The sequence below is a fragment of the Scatophagus argus genome, chromosome 2 (genome assembly GCF_020382885.2).
Source record: "Scatophagus argus isolate fScaArg1 chromosome 2, fScaArg1.pri, whole genome shotgun sequence".
Lineage (NCBI taxonomy): Eukaryota > Metazoa > Chordata > Actinopteri > Scatophagidae > Scatophagus > Scatophagus argus.
Genome location: NC_058494.1, coordinates 12,032,382 through 12,046,762, shown reverse-complemented (window position 1 = coordinate 12,046,762; position 14,381 = coordinate 12,032,382). Strand labels below are relative to the sequence as shown.

Below are 14,381 nucleotides of genomic sequence, written 5' to 3'. Positions count from 1 at the left end.
AGAGAATCCCTGGCAAACATACATGACAGCAGATTTCCCATTTCTTTAACAGTTACACTTGAATTAATTTGGTTGTAGAATGAAAAAAATCTAAATGTAAATCTGATTGCGGACAATAGATGTACACCCAGCTGTATCTCTAAATGAAACAAGGCGGGACCATCTTTTATCCAGAAATCTTGACACGCATTTCATGTTTTCCTATGAACTAAGTCAAAGTTACCAAACCTGCACAGGCAAAACAGTGAGTATAAGGCAGGTTAGCTAAGTTATTTGATGTCTGTACTTCTGTTAAGAAAACCCCTGAAACGATTTTAGTCCAGATTCCAAGGGCTTTGGGGTTTTATACAGCCACAATGATGACTCAGGAAAGCCTCTTTGACTAGTGCTGTGAGACAACCAAAGTTTACTACCACTGTCACCAGCAATTGGTCAGCAATGTCAGGCGAATTATTTATTTATAGTTTAATTTTCTCCACCCATTGTCACTGATAAACCCATCCATTTGGCATGATGTGATTAGACAAATACCACTGACTGACAACTGATTGTTTACTACGTGTTATATGAGCTGTGAGGAAATTTCAGAAATTTCATGTCAAGTTACCATATCAATAAATCCTTGAGGTAATGTCTTAAGAAAACAAAACAAAGTGCACTGGTTCCATCTTCTCAAATATTAATATTTGCTGATGTCATATAGTAAAACAAATATATTTGAGTGTTGGGCTGTTGTTTTGATGAAACAGGTGAACTGATGCTAAATTAGACTATTATATTTTTTGGACTTTTTGTAACCCAAACAAACATAGCTGAAACTTGCAAATGCTATTATGCCATTTTAGCCTAATAAATGACAACAGACAATTAAAGTGATCAAATCAACTAATTGCAATCACACAATTGCTGATCAAAAGTGAATTAGACTGAGTTCACCTGCAGCATCAGAGACATTTCTGGTAAAAACTGACAAGTTAACACCAGTGATGAGAACCTCTGTGCCATCTACCTGTGCTGCCTGTCTGTCCAGCGCTGTCACTGAAGACGACAGGTCAGACAGGTTTGCCAGGTCGTGAATAACGACGGCTGTCCGATCATAAAAAGTGAATGACAACAATGCTTGGTCTCAGGCCAAGTCACACCCAGATGAGAAGCTACAATGAGTCAAACACGAGCTAATCAATAGGTGTAAGGTTCCTGGTGGGGACCTGCACCTGCCAAAACCTGCAGTTAGCATCTAAGTTACAGACGGAAAGCCAGTCGTGTATATTTGATGCATTAGCGGCTACACGTAGTCAGGTGGAACAACCCTGTTTAGCCTGCCAGCACCAGCAAAGTGACATGAGGCTATGAGCTAAACTGCTAACTAGCATGTGTGCTTAAATGCTATCTAGTTAGCGAGCTAGGTTATGCGTTTCAGATGGGCAGATTAGATGAACCTTATTCCTAACTGGTTGGCAAGTGGACTTGTCTCTTCCAAAAACAGCCCATTAAAAACAATAAAGTCCTCAAGGCAATCTAAGAGAATAACTCAGTCTTAGTGTAAACAATTAACACATTAGCTGGTATGTGATACCTTTGTCTCCCTGATGTCCTGCTTTCCTCCTTCAGGGTACCACTGGACGCGGACAAATCCCCTGACGAGAGGCCGACTCGGGGTGTCCACAGCGCTCTCAGTGTCCGAACCACAAGGGACTCGTCCTCCTCCTCCGCCACCACCTCCTCCGCCACCACCACCGCCTCTCCCTCCGCCATCGTCGAGGTCTGAGTCTGAATTAAAATCCTCCTCGCCGTGGATCATCCGTACGAGGCCAAACCGGACTGAGCCGCGATACCGCCCGGAGACCAAGTCGTGGGAGAAGAGCAGCCGCTGGGAGCCATCCGCCGTGGGAGAGAGAGCCATGGATGGAGGTTCCGAGCCAGGGCTGGCTGCGGGAGAGAGGGCCGGGGTCGGAGATGCTGCCGCTATTGCTGCGTCCGTTTTGGCCGCCGCATCCGATGCTACGGGTTCCGCCATCGCTGCTGTTGTCAGGGAATGATGCTACAGCGCGAGAATGACGGTGGAATGAAAAAAACTGTAACCTGGAAGCAGCGAAGTGCACGTGTTTACGTCGGTACGGGTAGCAGCGTAACTAGCGCAGTGTGACAGCGTCATCACGCAATACCTTCTCTTACCACCGAGCGGCAGTGTGAGCAATAACTTGTTAATACACTTTTTCAAGGAGGGTTTGGACAGATGTACAGAAGTGTATTTTCAATTAAACCGATGTTCTGTTGTGACTGTGCGGGACCACATTTTAACAGCATCTGAATGTTACATTAACTCTATGTTTTATTGTAAATCTGAAAATGAACTGTAATCTCATTTCTCATAAAGAGAGGAACATTAATGTATTATGAAAAGTTGTCAGGAGTCAACTGAACAGCTGTAAATAGTCTGCATTTATATTGTAAATTGTTTAAGTATTAAGTAAAGTCTTACTTTTTTATTTATTTATTTATTGGAAAATTTGAACTCATTGTTTATGGAGATGGAAATTATCTGCAGGTCTTGTGACCCTTCCAGAGAGTTGTTCTGCTCTTACTGTCAGTTTGCGTCACCGGACCACACCAGTTCACTCCTAAATACAAGTTACATGTGAAAAATACAGTAAAGTATTTATTTTCAGCTGTTGTGCTTAGTGGTTTTTAAATGAGGGGACTACATCTTGTGGGACAATTTTGTAATTTTGGTGTGAAAAGGACAACAATTGTCCATAAAACCAAATGACTAATTAAAATTCTTAACATAGCTTATTTAACACTGACGAGGTGACAAACAAACTCCTACACATCCTGTAATCCTCTTAGAGATCTGGAAAATAAAGCATGGGATGATTGCTAACTCGACTTAAAGGGACAATGAGAGGCCAATGGAAAGTCTCCCTCAGAGAAATCACATGAAGAGTGGTAAATTGAGTCCTTAAGATGGCCCATTTAAGCAGCAGCAGTATGTGACAGACACTGAGTGATGGATAAAAATAATTGCTCGTGCTCTTTTTTTGTTGGTTTATCACCCACCCTATACCCCAGGTGAGTCACTTTATTGAATGTTGCCCCTGAATTTACCGTTGATAATAGGTCGGTAACATGTTGGTGTGAGAACTTCAACACAGGATCAGTAAAATCCAAATCTGCTGCGGGTCTGATGGTGGCATGACGAGGTTAATTCTCAACATACAAATATCCCTCCTGACCCCGACTAAATATGTTTATTGTTCAGTTTACTCACGGGAAATGGAGGGTCATCCAGCTCGCCTCAGGATTATAAACAACCACCCCTGCGCACCGAGAGTATAAATACTGACGGTGCGCCACTCTCTTCTCAGTCTTCATGCGCAGCGCTGTTACGCACGGAGCGGGCTATTAGACGAGGAGGGAATCGTGTTAAAAGACAGAGCAGCAGAAAATCAGTGAGCAATAACTTTATCCATTGCTTTACAGTAAAAGCTTTTGTTGAAAAAACTGAGAGCATGTCGGTAGTGAGCGCAGTGCCGTTCATGAAGCCGCTTCACATGCGCTCTCCGGTGCCGCGGGGCCGCCGCCACACGCTGCCGGCCAGCGAGTTCCGCTCCCTCAGCCCGGAGGATGCCATCAGTGTGTTCGAGATTGAGAGAGAGGGTAAGCAGACTCTTTCACTGAATTATCTCACATGTTACTGGCTTTTGTAAAAACAATAATTACCGGACGTTTTCCCGGTACAGTTACGCACACGGGAACGTTTCTTCATTTTACAGGAAAAACGTACATTCCGACTCAGACAACACCAGCCTCAGTTCATGTTTTTAGTGACTAATAAAAGTTAAGCTTTCTCTCTCTGATGATAACTCTGATTTAGTAACACCAATTACATTTACAGAAAAGTTTTTCTTCTATCTATTCTAACATCTTTCTTACAGTGTAGCTCCCTACAAAAGTTAGGGTGATTTAACTCGTATGCGCTTATGAGTCCAGGTGCCTTCAACATTCTTAACATGTCTGCCTGAGATCCAGTACGTCCTAGTCAGAACAACCCGCTTATTTGTCTATCATGCAGGTTGTCTTGATGTCTAATTTTTGATCACACTGGTTTTCCTTCACACAGCCTTCATCTCAGTGTCCGGCGAGTGTCCTCTCCACCTGGACGAGGTGCGTCACTTCCTCACCCTGTGCCCTGAGCTGTCTCTTGGCTGGTTCGAGGAGGGACGTCTGGTGGCTTTCATCATTGGCTCACTGTGGGACCAGGAGAGGCTTACCATGGTAAGACAGAGCAGAGGACACCTGGATAGTGATTTACTTCAGGATGGCTGGCAAGAAAATTACAAGACGAGGTCCAGGACAGATTAAGAAAAGAGATTGTGAAAGATTCAAGAGTACATTTATGTTATAATGTCTTTGGAAATTCAGATGCTGAGAATAAATGCTATACAGATCAATCTAAATCTTGGAGTGGAAAGATTCAAATTGGTGGGAGTAAGCTTCAATGCCAGGGCCTCTTATGATACTTGAAGAGTAAGCTAAAAAGTGCAAGAGATCCAGAGCCTCTAGAAAAAGAAATTTGTCTCTGGGTTTTTTAGAGCTGCTGTACAACTACTAATGTTTGTTTCAAACTAATATTTCTGAACATTCTTGTGATAGCGCAAACCCGAAATGGTTTACAAGATTTAAGATTCAAAAGTTTTAGTTCTCACATGCTCATTCATTGAGTAGTGATATATGGGAGGGTTCCAGACAAATGTGCAGGGCACTGCAAACGATTCACAGTCTTTAAAGTGCCAAAGGTCTGTGTGTCAGCTCTTTTATAAATCACAATTTCACAATAACATAACAAAAATAACATAGTGTCTCTGCTCTTTGAGACAAATTTGATCTGTCTTGTTTTCCCATACATGTGACTCTGGTGGCTAGCAGACGCTTGACACCCCACATGAAGCAAAGCATCACAGCTTAAAGTGATGAAGACCCTGTGAAAAGGAGAATGAAAAATCTGGCTCCTAAGCTGTAGTGAGAAACCTGATCTCAACATGAACTTTTCACAGTTGTTTCTCTCTTTAGTATCAAGTATTTAGGCCTAGAGTTAAAACTGACTAACCTGATGCTAAGTCCTGCCATCAGAAGACCAACAGCTGTCTCAACAACACAGCACTGACTTTTTCTTACACTTCAACCCTCCCTCTCTGTTTTCCAGGATGCCCTGACTCTCCATAAGCCTCATGGGACCACTGTCCATATCCACGTCCTCGCTGTGCACCGGACCTTTCGCCAGCAGGGCAAAGGCTCCATCCTGATGTGGCGCTATCTGCAGTACCTCCGCTGCCTGCCTTACGTCCGCCGAGCTGTACTCATGTGTGAAGACTTCCTGGTTCCCTTCTACCAGAAGTCAGGCTTCAAGGTGCAGGGGCCCAGTGAGATCACAGTGGGACCGCTCACCTTCATCGAGATGTTCTACCCTGTCAGGGGCCATGCCTTCATGCGTCGCAACAGTGGCTGTTGAGGACAGAGGGACTTAAATGTGGATTGTCCCTGGGCACAAGTGGCGGTGGGCCTCCCTCCTCTTGGAAAGAGGATGAGGGGGACCTCTGAGAAGCTTTGTTGTACGTGAGCGACTGGCAGTGTTTGTGATCACTGCTGTGAGTGAGGGTTGTTCAACAGGCAGCGAGGTATGTGTTCAGTCTGCAGAGTCAAAAACAAAGAGCTGCTATCCAGCTGCCCAAAACAGCTGTTTGGAAAAGTGGTCAGAGAGTACAAATAAATTGATCTGTAGTCTACTGAGAGTAAGGAATGTCAACTAAATCATTATAGAACAAAGTTTTGAAATCTTCAAATTTTGCTGTAAAAAGCAGCTTTATTTTCATTTTTGATACATATTTATTCAAATTCAATAGAACACAAATGCCTTGTTTGTACATATATATGATATATATATGAGTTATATATATCATATATATATAGCAGTTTGATGCTGCATGAAGCCAGAAAGGAGGGTGTCGAGTTAATAAAACCAGTATCTGTATTACTACTATTACTATTATCAGTATTACCGTTTATGTTACACTTTGTATAACTACGAATTATGGTATGATGTGAAGCAATATGCCAAAGTAAACAGTTAGCCTTCAATGTCTATGAAACAGAACTGCAAAGGGAGGGACATTAGCAATCAAACATCCAATAACAAGTCAATGTACTGACTTGAACATGCTTGTCTTTTGTTTTATGTGAAGATTTGAATGGCCCTGTCTGTCTCCATCAGTAACTGTGACAAAAGCCTATGTTCTGAAAGTCTGTAAAATGTGTACAGTATTTGATGTTTTTTAAAAACCTATAGCTTTTCATTGATTACAACATAATGTATGTACACATAAACTCACCAGAACAGGAATAAGTAGATTTAGATATACTTCATGTATACACCTCCTAGATAGTCTCCTTTCACCATTTCCTTGTGGACAATCACCACCTCTGCCTCCCAAAGTCTTGAATCAAGACAAATATCGTTTTTTTTTACACTGTGTTGTTCTTAAAATAATAAAGGCTTATTTTCTAGCATGTCTATTAGCAACAGCCATTTTTAAAGCCGATCATCTGCAGATGCAGTTTACCTGGTTTTCATGGAACTGAAGATGTGTCTGACCATTTTTATAAGCACTTCAAGGACCCCTCCTCCACGTTGGTCTAAAAATTAAAAAATGGAAACAGTAGTTGAGAATAAAATCTCACTGCCAGGATGATTTAGCAGCCATTCTGCAACCTCTAATCACATTACTGTATTAATTTCACCACTTCTGCTAGTGACAGGAATTTAGGATTTGTGGTCATTAATGAATTTACATCAGTGCGCAAGTCAGACCCATGAAAATATAATTTGTAGTTATACTCTAACGTAAAAAAAACAATGTTCTCTTGTAGGGTTTCACAGTAAATGCTATAAAAGCTATAAACTAACAAACTCAGTGTTGAATGGGTAATACTCCATCAGACTGAAATGAAACTTCTCATTAACACACAACCTCAATATTAGTAAAATTGCATTTATTTCAACAGGGCTGCTTTAACACAGATAGAATTTCACATGAAGCAAAACAGAACAGTACCTTGACCATGACCTGAAAATTCATCTGAAACTTTCCCTTTTCATTCCAATATATAGAAAAAGGGGTGAAATTTTTTGGTCCCAATGCAAACCCAGCTGCATATCGTCATGATTGAAGATGTAGGTTGTTATGGTTCAGATCAAACACTCATGCTCACGTCAAAAAAGGCACAGTAAAGAGGTTTCCTAAAAAGAGGTGGATGTCACTGTTCACACTTTGCCCATTTACTGTATAAGGGCAAAGATCTATGTCTCAAAACAGATGGCCTTTACAATCTGTTGTGTTAAAAATAATTAAAACATCTGAATTGTCCAACACACCACCTTTTCTTCACATATTTAACAAATCATGTTCACAACAACAGCAGATGATCTGTGAGTCAGCCCCACAAACACATAATCTCATAACTCACTCAGACACACACATAATCCCCCACACAACAGTCATTAAGGTGGCTTTCCTAACAGATGCCAGAATCATGAACAACAAGAAACCAGGTCCAGGACGAAAGTTGGGAACCTGTGAGAGAAATGTTTCATGTTTGAAATGTGTAAAAAAAAAAAAAAAAAAAAAAACAAAGAAAAAAAAAGATAAAATACAAAACAACACTTTGTCCAGGTTTAGTCTCAACATGTCTGAGGAAAGACCCATGTCTGCAGCAACAGTACTATTTAAAACAGGTTAAAATCATCTTTCTTGTATTGTTTTTGTCAAGAAGAGTATTCACAAGTAATAGTCGAAGTCAATGTAAAAACTAAGCCTTTTTACTGTATATTACATGAACATATTAAGGCTTGAGTGAAACGTAAATCACATCTTGTGATTCTATGATCACTTACTTTCACTGAGTCATATAGAAATATAGTACAAAAGTTTCTTTGACCTAACAAAAAAAAGCCTATTTAGATAATTACACCTAGAATAAATATTATTTTCATGATATTTTTTCAGAGTAAATCTACAAAATGGTTTAGGCACCACTGTGTTATCAGACAAATATGAGACGTTATAATCAGCGCTTGAGTGAGAATTTGTGCTTGTGGCAGTGACAGACAAATTAACCACCAAACACCATGCATATAAGCAATATGAGACATTCCTTTGGTAGATCAGGGTCAAAAATGTGTTCATCAGCATTCAGCAAGTTGATCACAGGCCGGACACAAAGGTAAAATGAGGCATCTTTGTAAAATGGCATAGTCTGTTTAAGGCAACTTGTGGTTGTAGATAGAAATCTTGCCTTAACTGACCACTGATACTTTAACTATTCAGCTGCACATTTAATACTTCAACATCATTACCTTTAGGATAACATAGCAGAGCATTTCACTGCTCCAAAGACATGCAAAGTGCATGCATACTAAAGAGCAAAAATAAAAATAAAGCTCTGAAAGCATTTTACCAGATACTACAAAGCAGTGGAACTGAATGACAGCATGTGTAGTGATAAACCCAGTGTTACCGAAAACGAGAACTAGTGGGAGGAGGCATCTGACATACCTCAAGGCCCACTATGGCATCAATCTTCCTTTAAATCTCAGCTGTTTGTCATTCATATAGTTAAAGGGAAAAAAGTGACTGTAGGCCAGAGATGCCCTTTTGTTCTTCTATCACTTCTTTAGAATTGAGGAGACTTCACGTGATCTGAAGGAACCAGAAAGTGTCTTGTTTTTTTAGATCTTTTCATTAAGGTCTACCCAGCTCTACACATCCTGAGTATCTTTTATTTTTGTCTGATTCCAAGGATCACAGAGCCCATTAGCAAGTTAACATGATAGGTAGTGCCAGACTTTACTGAGGATCACAATGGTTGAGTAAAGTTTTAAGAAACCAAGAGGTGCTGTTCCATTTCTTTGATCATGTTCTTGATTGCCACATTCTTTAAAGGCCTGACCTGGAAAGGGATGACCTTGTCATTGGCTCGAAGATAGTAGATCAGTAGCAAAGACGCTGCGGTCCTCTTCAATGTCACAAGTAGCCTAGAGCCTAGTGCACCACATGTTCAATGTTGTGGTCAATGTCATACTTTTCACAAAACTTGCTTGTGAACGGTAGGCAGGTGAGGTGCTCCAGCCAGTGCCAATTAATTGGGTAGATATAAAACCAAACAATGAGGGAAGAGAACAGTCCGATGTAGGCTAACAGCGAGACAACAATTAGAATACGTTTTCGGTACTTGTCAAAAGTCCCGAAGGTGACATAGGGCAAGATGGCAAAGGAAAGCAACATGCCGCTGAGGAAACCAAATATGTGGGCAATGTTGTCGATCCATGGAAGGAGGCCGCACAGGAAGAGGAAGAGTACGATGCCAAACAATTTGAGAAAGGCTTTCCATGGCTTCTCCAGCATCTGCCAGCCTTGAAACAGCTCAACGAACAAGCAAGCAAGCAGTCCAAACTGAGACCCCGCTGGACCCACCTGTGGGGAGAGAACATCGGAAAAAAGACAAGTCACAGACTCTTTCATGATTCAACTTAAAGCCAGCATAACAAAGAAATGCAAACCAGTTTTGGCTGCAGCAAAACCCCCCAAAAGTGCTTCTATATTCCCACTTACAAAGAAAACACCTCCCACACTACATACACTAAAGACTCACACGTATGAATGAGCACTGGACATACATGACACACAGCATCTCTGACTTGTACCGGACATAAAATGCGAACATCCTGCTTACTGATGCCACGGGGCTTCTGAGTAATGTTGATGGTGGTTAACAGCATCACTGTTCATTTATTAATTTATTCTTCAAACAACAGCAATTTGTATTCTAAACAGTGAGTAACTACTCCACAATGATAGAGTCACAGATGTGGGTTGTTCAAATGTCTAACATGGGGTTTTCTTCCTTGAGTTATTCATACCATATCATCTTACATTTTTTGATGTTAAATACACATTTCCCTGTAGAAAGACAATAAAATCCTTTTGGTGACATTAGTAGAGCATTTTGTGGTGAATGTTTGTTAGGTGACATACATAACGATCTATGATTCAGGACAAGAAGTGTGTGCATTTAGAAGTTAAATGCTGTAACATCAGCATCAGCCTGTGAAAGAATGTTGGTGGTACAATTTTGTCCAAGTTTTGACTGACTGTATCAAAATAAGGTTTCCATCCAAGCAGGATATCTAACGGTATTCCACCAAATAACACAAAACTAGGGAGAGACAGCACAAAACAAAACAAAATATATATGCATGTAATATAAACATTTCAATTTTCTCTTGCTTGGAGCAGATTTATAGAGCAGATATGTGTTCTGTAGTAGATAAGAAAGACAAATTAACATCACTTTGTATTTAACCAGATTACTAGATCTTGGCAGCAATTTACCAAAATGGTATCTAAGAAAGAATTAAACTCAACTCATCATGCCCATTGATAGGAGACCTGATCCTGACCTAAGGAAACTGAGTAAGAACTGGTAATTAATGAATATGGGATAGTAATGCACAAGTTCTCTCATTGATCACAATATTACAAATTATACTTGACAGCAAAGCAGAAATATTGGATTGATTACAGTTTTGTGGATATTTTGAGCCAGTAAGTATCACATATGTTGATTAAAAAACCCAAAGAAGATGTTGTTCATAGTTATTGTTCAGATGCAATTTTAGCTGCACACAGTCTCTCTCAGTTTTAGATCTAGTTCTGTACAGTAACTACAGTATGAGCCATGGGTCAGGCAGTAAAGGTGAGCAGATTAGAGTGACGTCAAGGCTGAGTTTGGAGGCTTGGCCCGGTCAGAGGCAGATGGCTAATCTGTGAAGACATTAAACTCCCACAAACAGAAAAAGAGCATGGCACAGCACTGTACCCATATGCCCCAGACACGTAGGCTATTACACTCCGAACACGCGCCATGGTCACGCGCCATGGTCGGTCACTCACTCACTCACTCACTCACTCACTCACTCACTCACTCACTCACTCACTCACAAATATTTTTAAATTTAAATCCCAGTGTGTTTGTGTTGAAAGAGCAGGACTACAACATAATCCAAACAAAAAATACAAATTTGTATAGTTAATGCTTAATGCTATTTACCCATGACTATTTATTTTTTGATATTTTTTTCCTGTACATTCTAACTCACTCGTGTCTCAAATCAACACTTGGGTCCAAATTTGGAAATTTACAAGAATCAGGTGGCATCAACTAGCTTCAACGTGATAAAAAGGCTTAAGCTAACCCTCTCTTTGGCCCGGTGTTAGCAATCTCTACAAAAGGTCAATAATAGTGCAAACCTCATGACACAAGACCAACAAACTTGTTCTTTTAGAGCACTTACTACTTAGCATATAATAAGATACTGTATCATTCTCATTTTGTTCTGGAGACAAAGTCAACACTGTGAGAGCCATCAGTGAGAGTGATTTGAACTTAAAGGAAAATGAGTGGCAGATGTAAGGAAACAGGGGTAAGCTGACATTTGACCATCCTGTACAGGGACAGTAGGGACTACATGCCATGACCTTTAACAAGAGTGTGAACTTGAATATGTTCAAGTCAAGAAGAACAGACCACTGTGTTATATGTTTGTGAGTACCATAGAGTACCATAGAGTACCATAGAGTACCATAGAGACTGCTATCAATGATGGCTGAAAAAAATGAAAACACACATTTCACCTGCAGGATGTTCCTCTTTCAATTAGTTGTACTACTGTTATTCAAGTAAAGCAAATGAGTATTTACTCTGTTCACTGAGGAATCATATAAAATCACGTACACTTCGGCCGACACCAGTTTAGCTTATTGCCAGCTCACGTGTTCCCATCCAAGTGTATTCTCAGACTGTCCTCCTCATCCTGATTCCTCCTGACAAGTTGCAGGTGTAATCTCCACTTACACTTGCAGGTGACAAATTCTACAAGTCATAAAAGTTATCTGTGATGTAGCGGTGTATTCAAACAGCACTTTCATTTCAACGGATACATAAATAGTTTTACAAAAAAGTTTCAGCTTCTCTCAGCTCCTTTTTTTTTTTAGTTAAACTTACTTCATATTTATGTCATTTGATTCATTTAATCAATCAGTCAGCAAAAATACTTTTTCATTCTTTTTCAAAGAGGAAATGAAATTTATGTTAACTTTCGCTTGTCTCCCTGCAGAGATTTGGGAGAAAGAACTGAAGCTGCTGTGCTTTCACCATTCTGTACATCTGTTTTACTTGTGAGAATTATAATTATTCCAGTCACAGCTGTTGTTGGAGTCATTAATGCTCGAGCCACCGGGTATCCTTAACTCAACAGTTAAAGGATAATCCACTTAAACTGCCTCTGTAAGTGGCTTGACCGCCCTGTGTTGTGCCTCGCATGTGCTTCCTTCGGTTATTCCTGGTGTGTGAAAACCCGTGAGCCGGTTGGTGCTAAGGAGAGCTGAACGGTGGGATTTCTGGCTCACACGTCAAGCTGCGTCAAACTGAGAGCCAACGCTCGTCGTATCACGCAAATATCAGAAGAGAAGGTCGGATTGGGGTCGGAATATGAAGAAGATAACAGATGTCTCAATAATATTAGGACATGAACTCAAAGGCCAAGATGCAAAATAAAATTCCAATAAATTATTTGTCATACGCAAATATATAGACTATTTGTTGTGCCATGTGAGAGAAACATCCGTCATTCTCATAGTACATAGGTGTGTCAGGTGTACAGAGCAGAAGGATCACCAGGTCTGGTGTTTCCAACAAATGTCTTTGTTTAAAAGACCTGTAATCCTATTCAGTAAGTACTGCAGCAGTGGCCTTTGTCAGTCCACACAATGGCATTAGCCTAATCGTTTAAAGGGGAAAGTGGGCTTTACAGAGAGACACACAGAAGAGAAGTGCCAGTAAAAAGTAGGTAATCCAGACTGTGTTCTTTTCACATGCTGAGTAATTTGCACAGCTCAACGTGTTGACCATTAATAAAGATTGAACTTGCTTTTACCAGGGTTTGGTTGTACCAGAAATGACAGCTAATAAAATATGTTTCAGATATCAGTGGATACCTGAGTTCACACCTAGATTTGCTCCCTGTATGTATGGCATAAAAATGTGTCTAATGTAAGTACCAAAACAGAATTTGTTCCCAACAAAAAAAGACAATAGGATTGAGTGGTCAGTGCATTAAATAAGCATATACTGACATCATCTGAGATAGTATTTAACTACAGGCGATTCAACACAAACGTAATCGAGGATTGTTACTTTCCATCAGCAAGTCCAACAGGACACTACAGATGGGATTAATTAACAAAGTCCAAACAAAATGAAGATGAATCTTCGTCCTGTGGACATGCACACAGGTGTAAGTATGTCCTTATATCTTAATCAGTTGGTGTTATGGTCAGAGAGTTTCTCTTGTTCTCTTTAGTCTAGTACGTATTTGGATTTTATTTTACCCCACAGTGTGTAGCTTTTACCTGTTTGGACAAAACTGGATTTAACCCTAGTCCCTAAAGATATTAGATATTAAAGCGTCTGGTCTTTTACTCATGCTCAACTTTTCTTAGTCCATGCAGAACGATGAGAGACACATGCTGATGAGATTCATTTCTTGGGCTAATACACAAAGTTCTTCTTTTACACATCCTGACATTTGTTTGTCAAGTTTTTGTCATCTGTTTCTCTTCATTTCTCTGTTCTCGGTCTGTTCACGGGTAGGTATCCATGTTCCTGTTAACTATTCGGTTCCTCTTTTTATTTCAAACAAGCTGTTAATAACAGAATAAAAAAAACAGTGTCTACCTCACAGGTCTGAGGATTTAATTCATTAAACTTAAAAGCTATGGTCTGTGTTGCTAAATGGTGTCTTTGAGATGTACTACAGGAAAGCTGTAGTTCTGTTGTTGCTCTGTTCCTCCAGGCAACGTCACAGTTAACAGCATGAGGTGTTTCCTGTGCCCACTCTCGACACGTCGACATGGGGGCAGTCAGGTCTGCTCTAATAATCCCCGGTATGAGAAACTCCCTTCCAGTAAGGGAGCTAAGCTAAGGTGAATTAAGCCACTGAGTGCCAACAATAAACTATAGTTACAATGAATATGTTTGAAATGATGTTTTGACCTTTCTATAAACATTTTGTAACATTATCAAAAAACTGCGACAACATGAGAAGCAAAGGCCGTTTTGGCTCATGTAGCACATTCAGAACAGATTTAGAAAAGTCTATAAGTAGAACAATGCATCAAGTTCAACAGCCCAGCGTTCATATCTCATAGCTGTCTGTTTGAGCAGCTCAGAGTTCAGCGTGCATTTGACTGCGTGAATGTGCGCAT

General features: G+C 40.3%; 3 protein-coding genes across 5 annotated transcripts in view; 1 reads left to right on the top strand and 2 right to left on the bottom strand.

The window, feature by feature from the left end:
* Positions 1–2,321, bottom strand: part of ube2o (ubiquitin-conjugating enzyme E2O) — a 34,269-nt gene extending 31,948 nt beyond the window's left edge. Inside the window, exon 1 of the mRNA XM_046409433.1 lies at positions 1,577–2,321. Within this exon, the coding sequence (XP_046265389.1) occupies positions 1,577–2,017 (441 nt within the window). The 5' untranslated portion in view covers positions 2,018–2,321. The remainder of the gene's footprint in view (positions 1–1,576) is intronic.
* Positions 2,322–2,978: 657 nt separating this feature from the next.
* Positions 2,979–5,824, top strand: aanat1 (arylalkylamine N-acetyltransferase 1). The gene is made up of 3 exons (XM_046409716.1): positions 2,979–3,660; positions 4,124–4,278; positions 5,207–5,824. The coding sequence occupies exons 1-3, from the start codon at positions 3,513–3,515 to the stop codon at positions 5,510–5,512; spliced, it is 609 nt and encodes a 202-aa protein (XP_046265672.1). The 5' UTR covers positions 2,979–3,512; the 3' UTR covers positions 5,513–5,824.
* A 1,205-nt stretch (positions 5,825–7,029) lies between these two features.
* The window catches only part of LOC124069940 (inactive rhomboid protein 2-like), a 30,481-nt gene continuing 23,129 nt past the window's right edge, over positions 7,030–14,381 (bottom strand). For all 3 annotated transcript variants that reach the window (XM_046409491.1, XM_046409483.1, XM_046409498.1), the window contains exon 18: positions 7,030–9,530. In XM_046409491.1, the coding sequence (XP_046265447.1) occupies positions 9,099–9,530 (432 nt within the window). In that variant the 3' untranslated portion in view covers positions 7,030–9,098. The remainder of the gene's footprint in view (positions 9,531–14,381) is intronic.

Bases quoted from the DNA above. Each gene is read 5' to 3' on its own strand.
- aanat1 (XM_046409716.1), top strand. From the start codon at position 3,513: ATGTCGGTAGTGAGCGCAGTGCCGTTCATGAAGCCGCTTCACATGCGC. The intron at 3,661-4,123 runs GTAAGCAGACTC...TCCTTCACACAG, and splicing joins GTTCGAGATTGAGAGAGAGG to CCTTCATCTCAGTGTCCGGC. The intron at 4,279-5,206 runs GTAAGACAGAGC...TCTGTTTTCCAG, and splicing joins ACCAGGAGAGGCTTACCATG to GATGCCCTGACTCTCCATAA.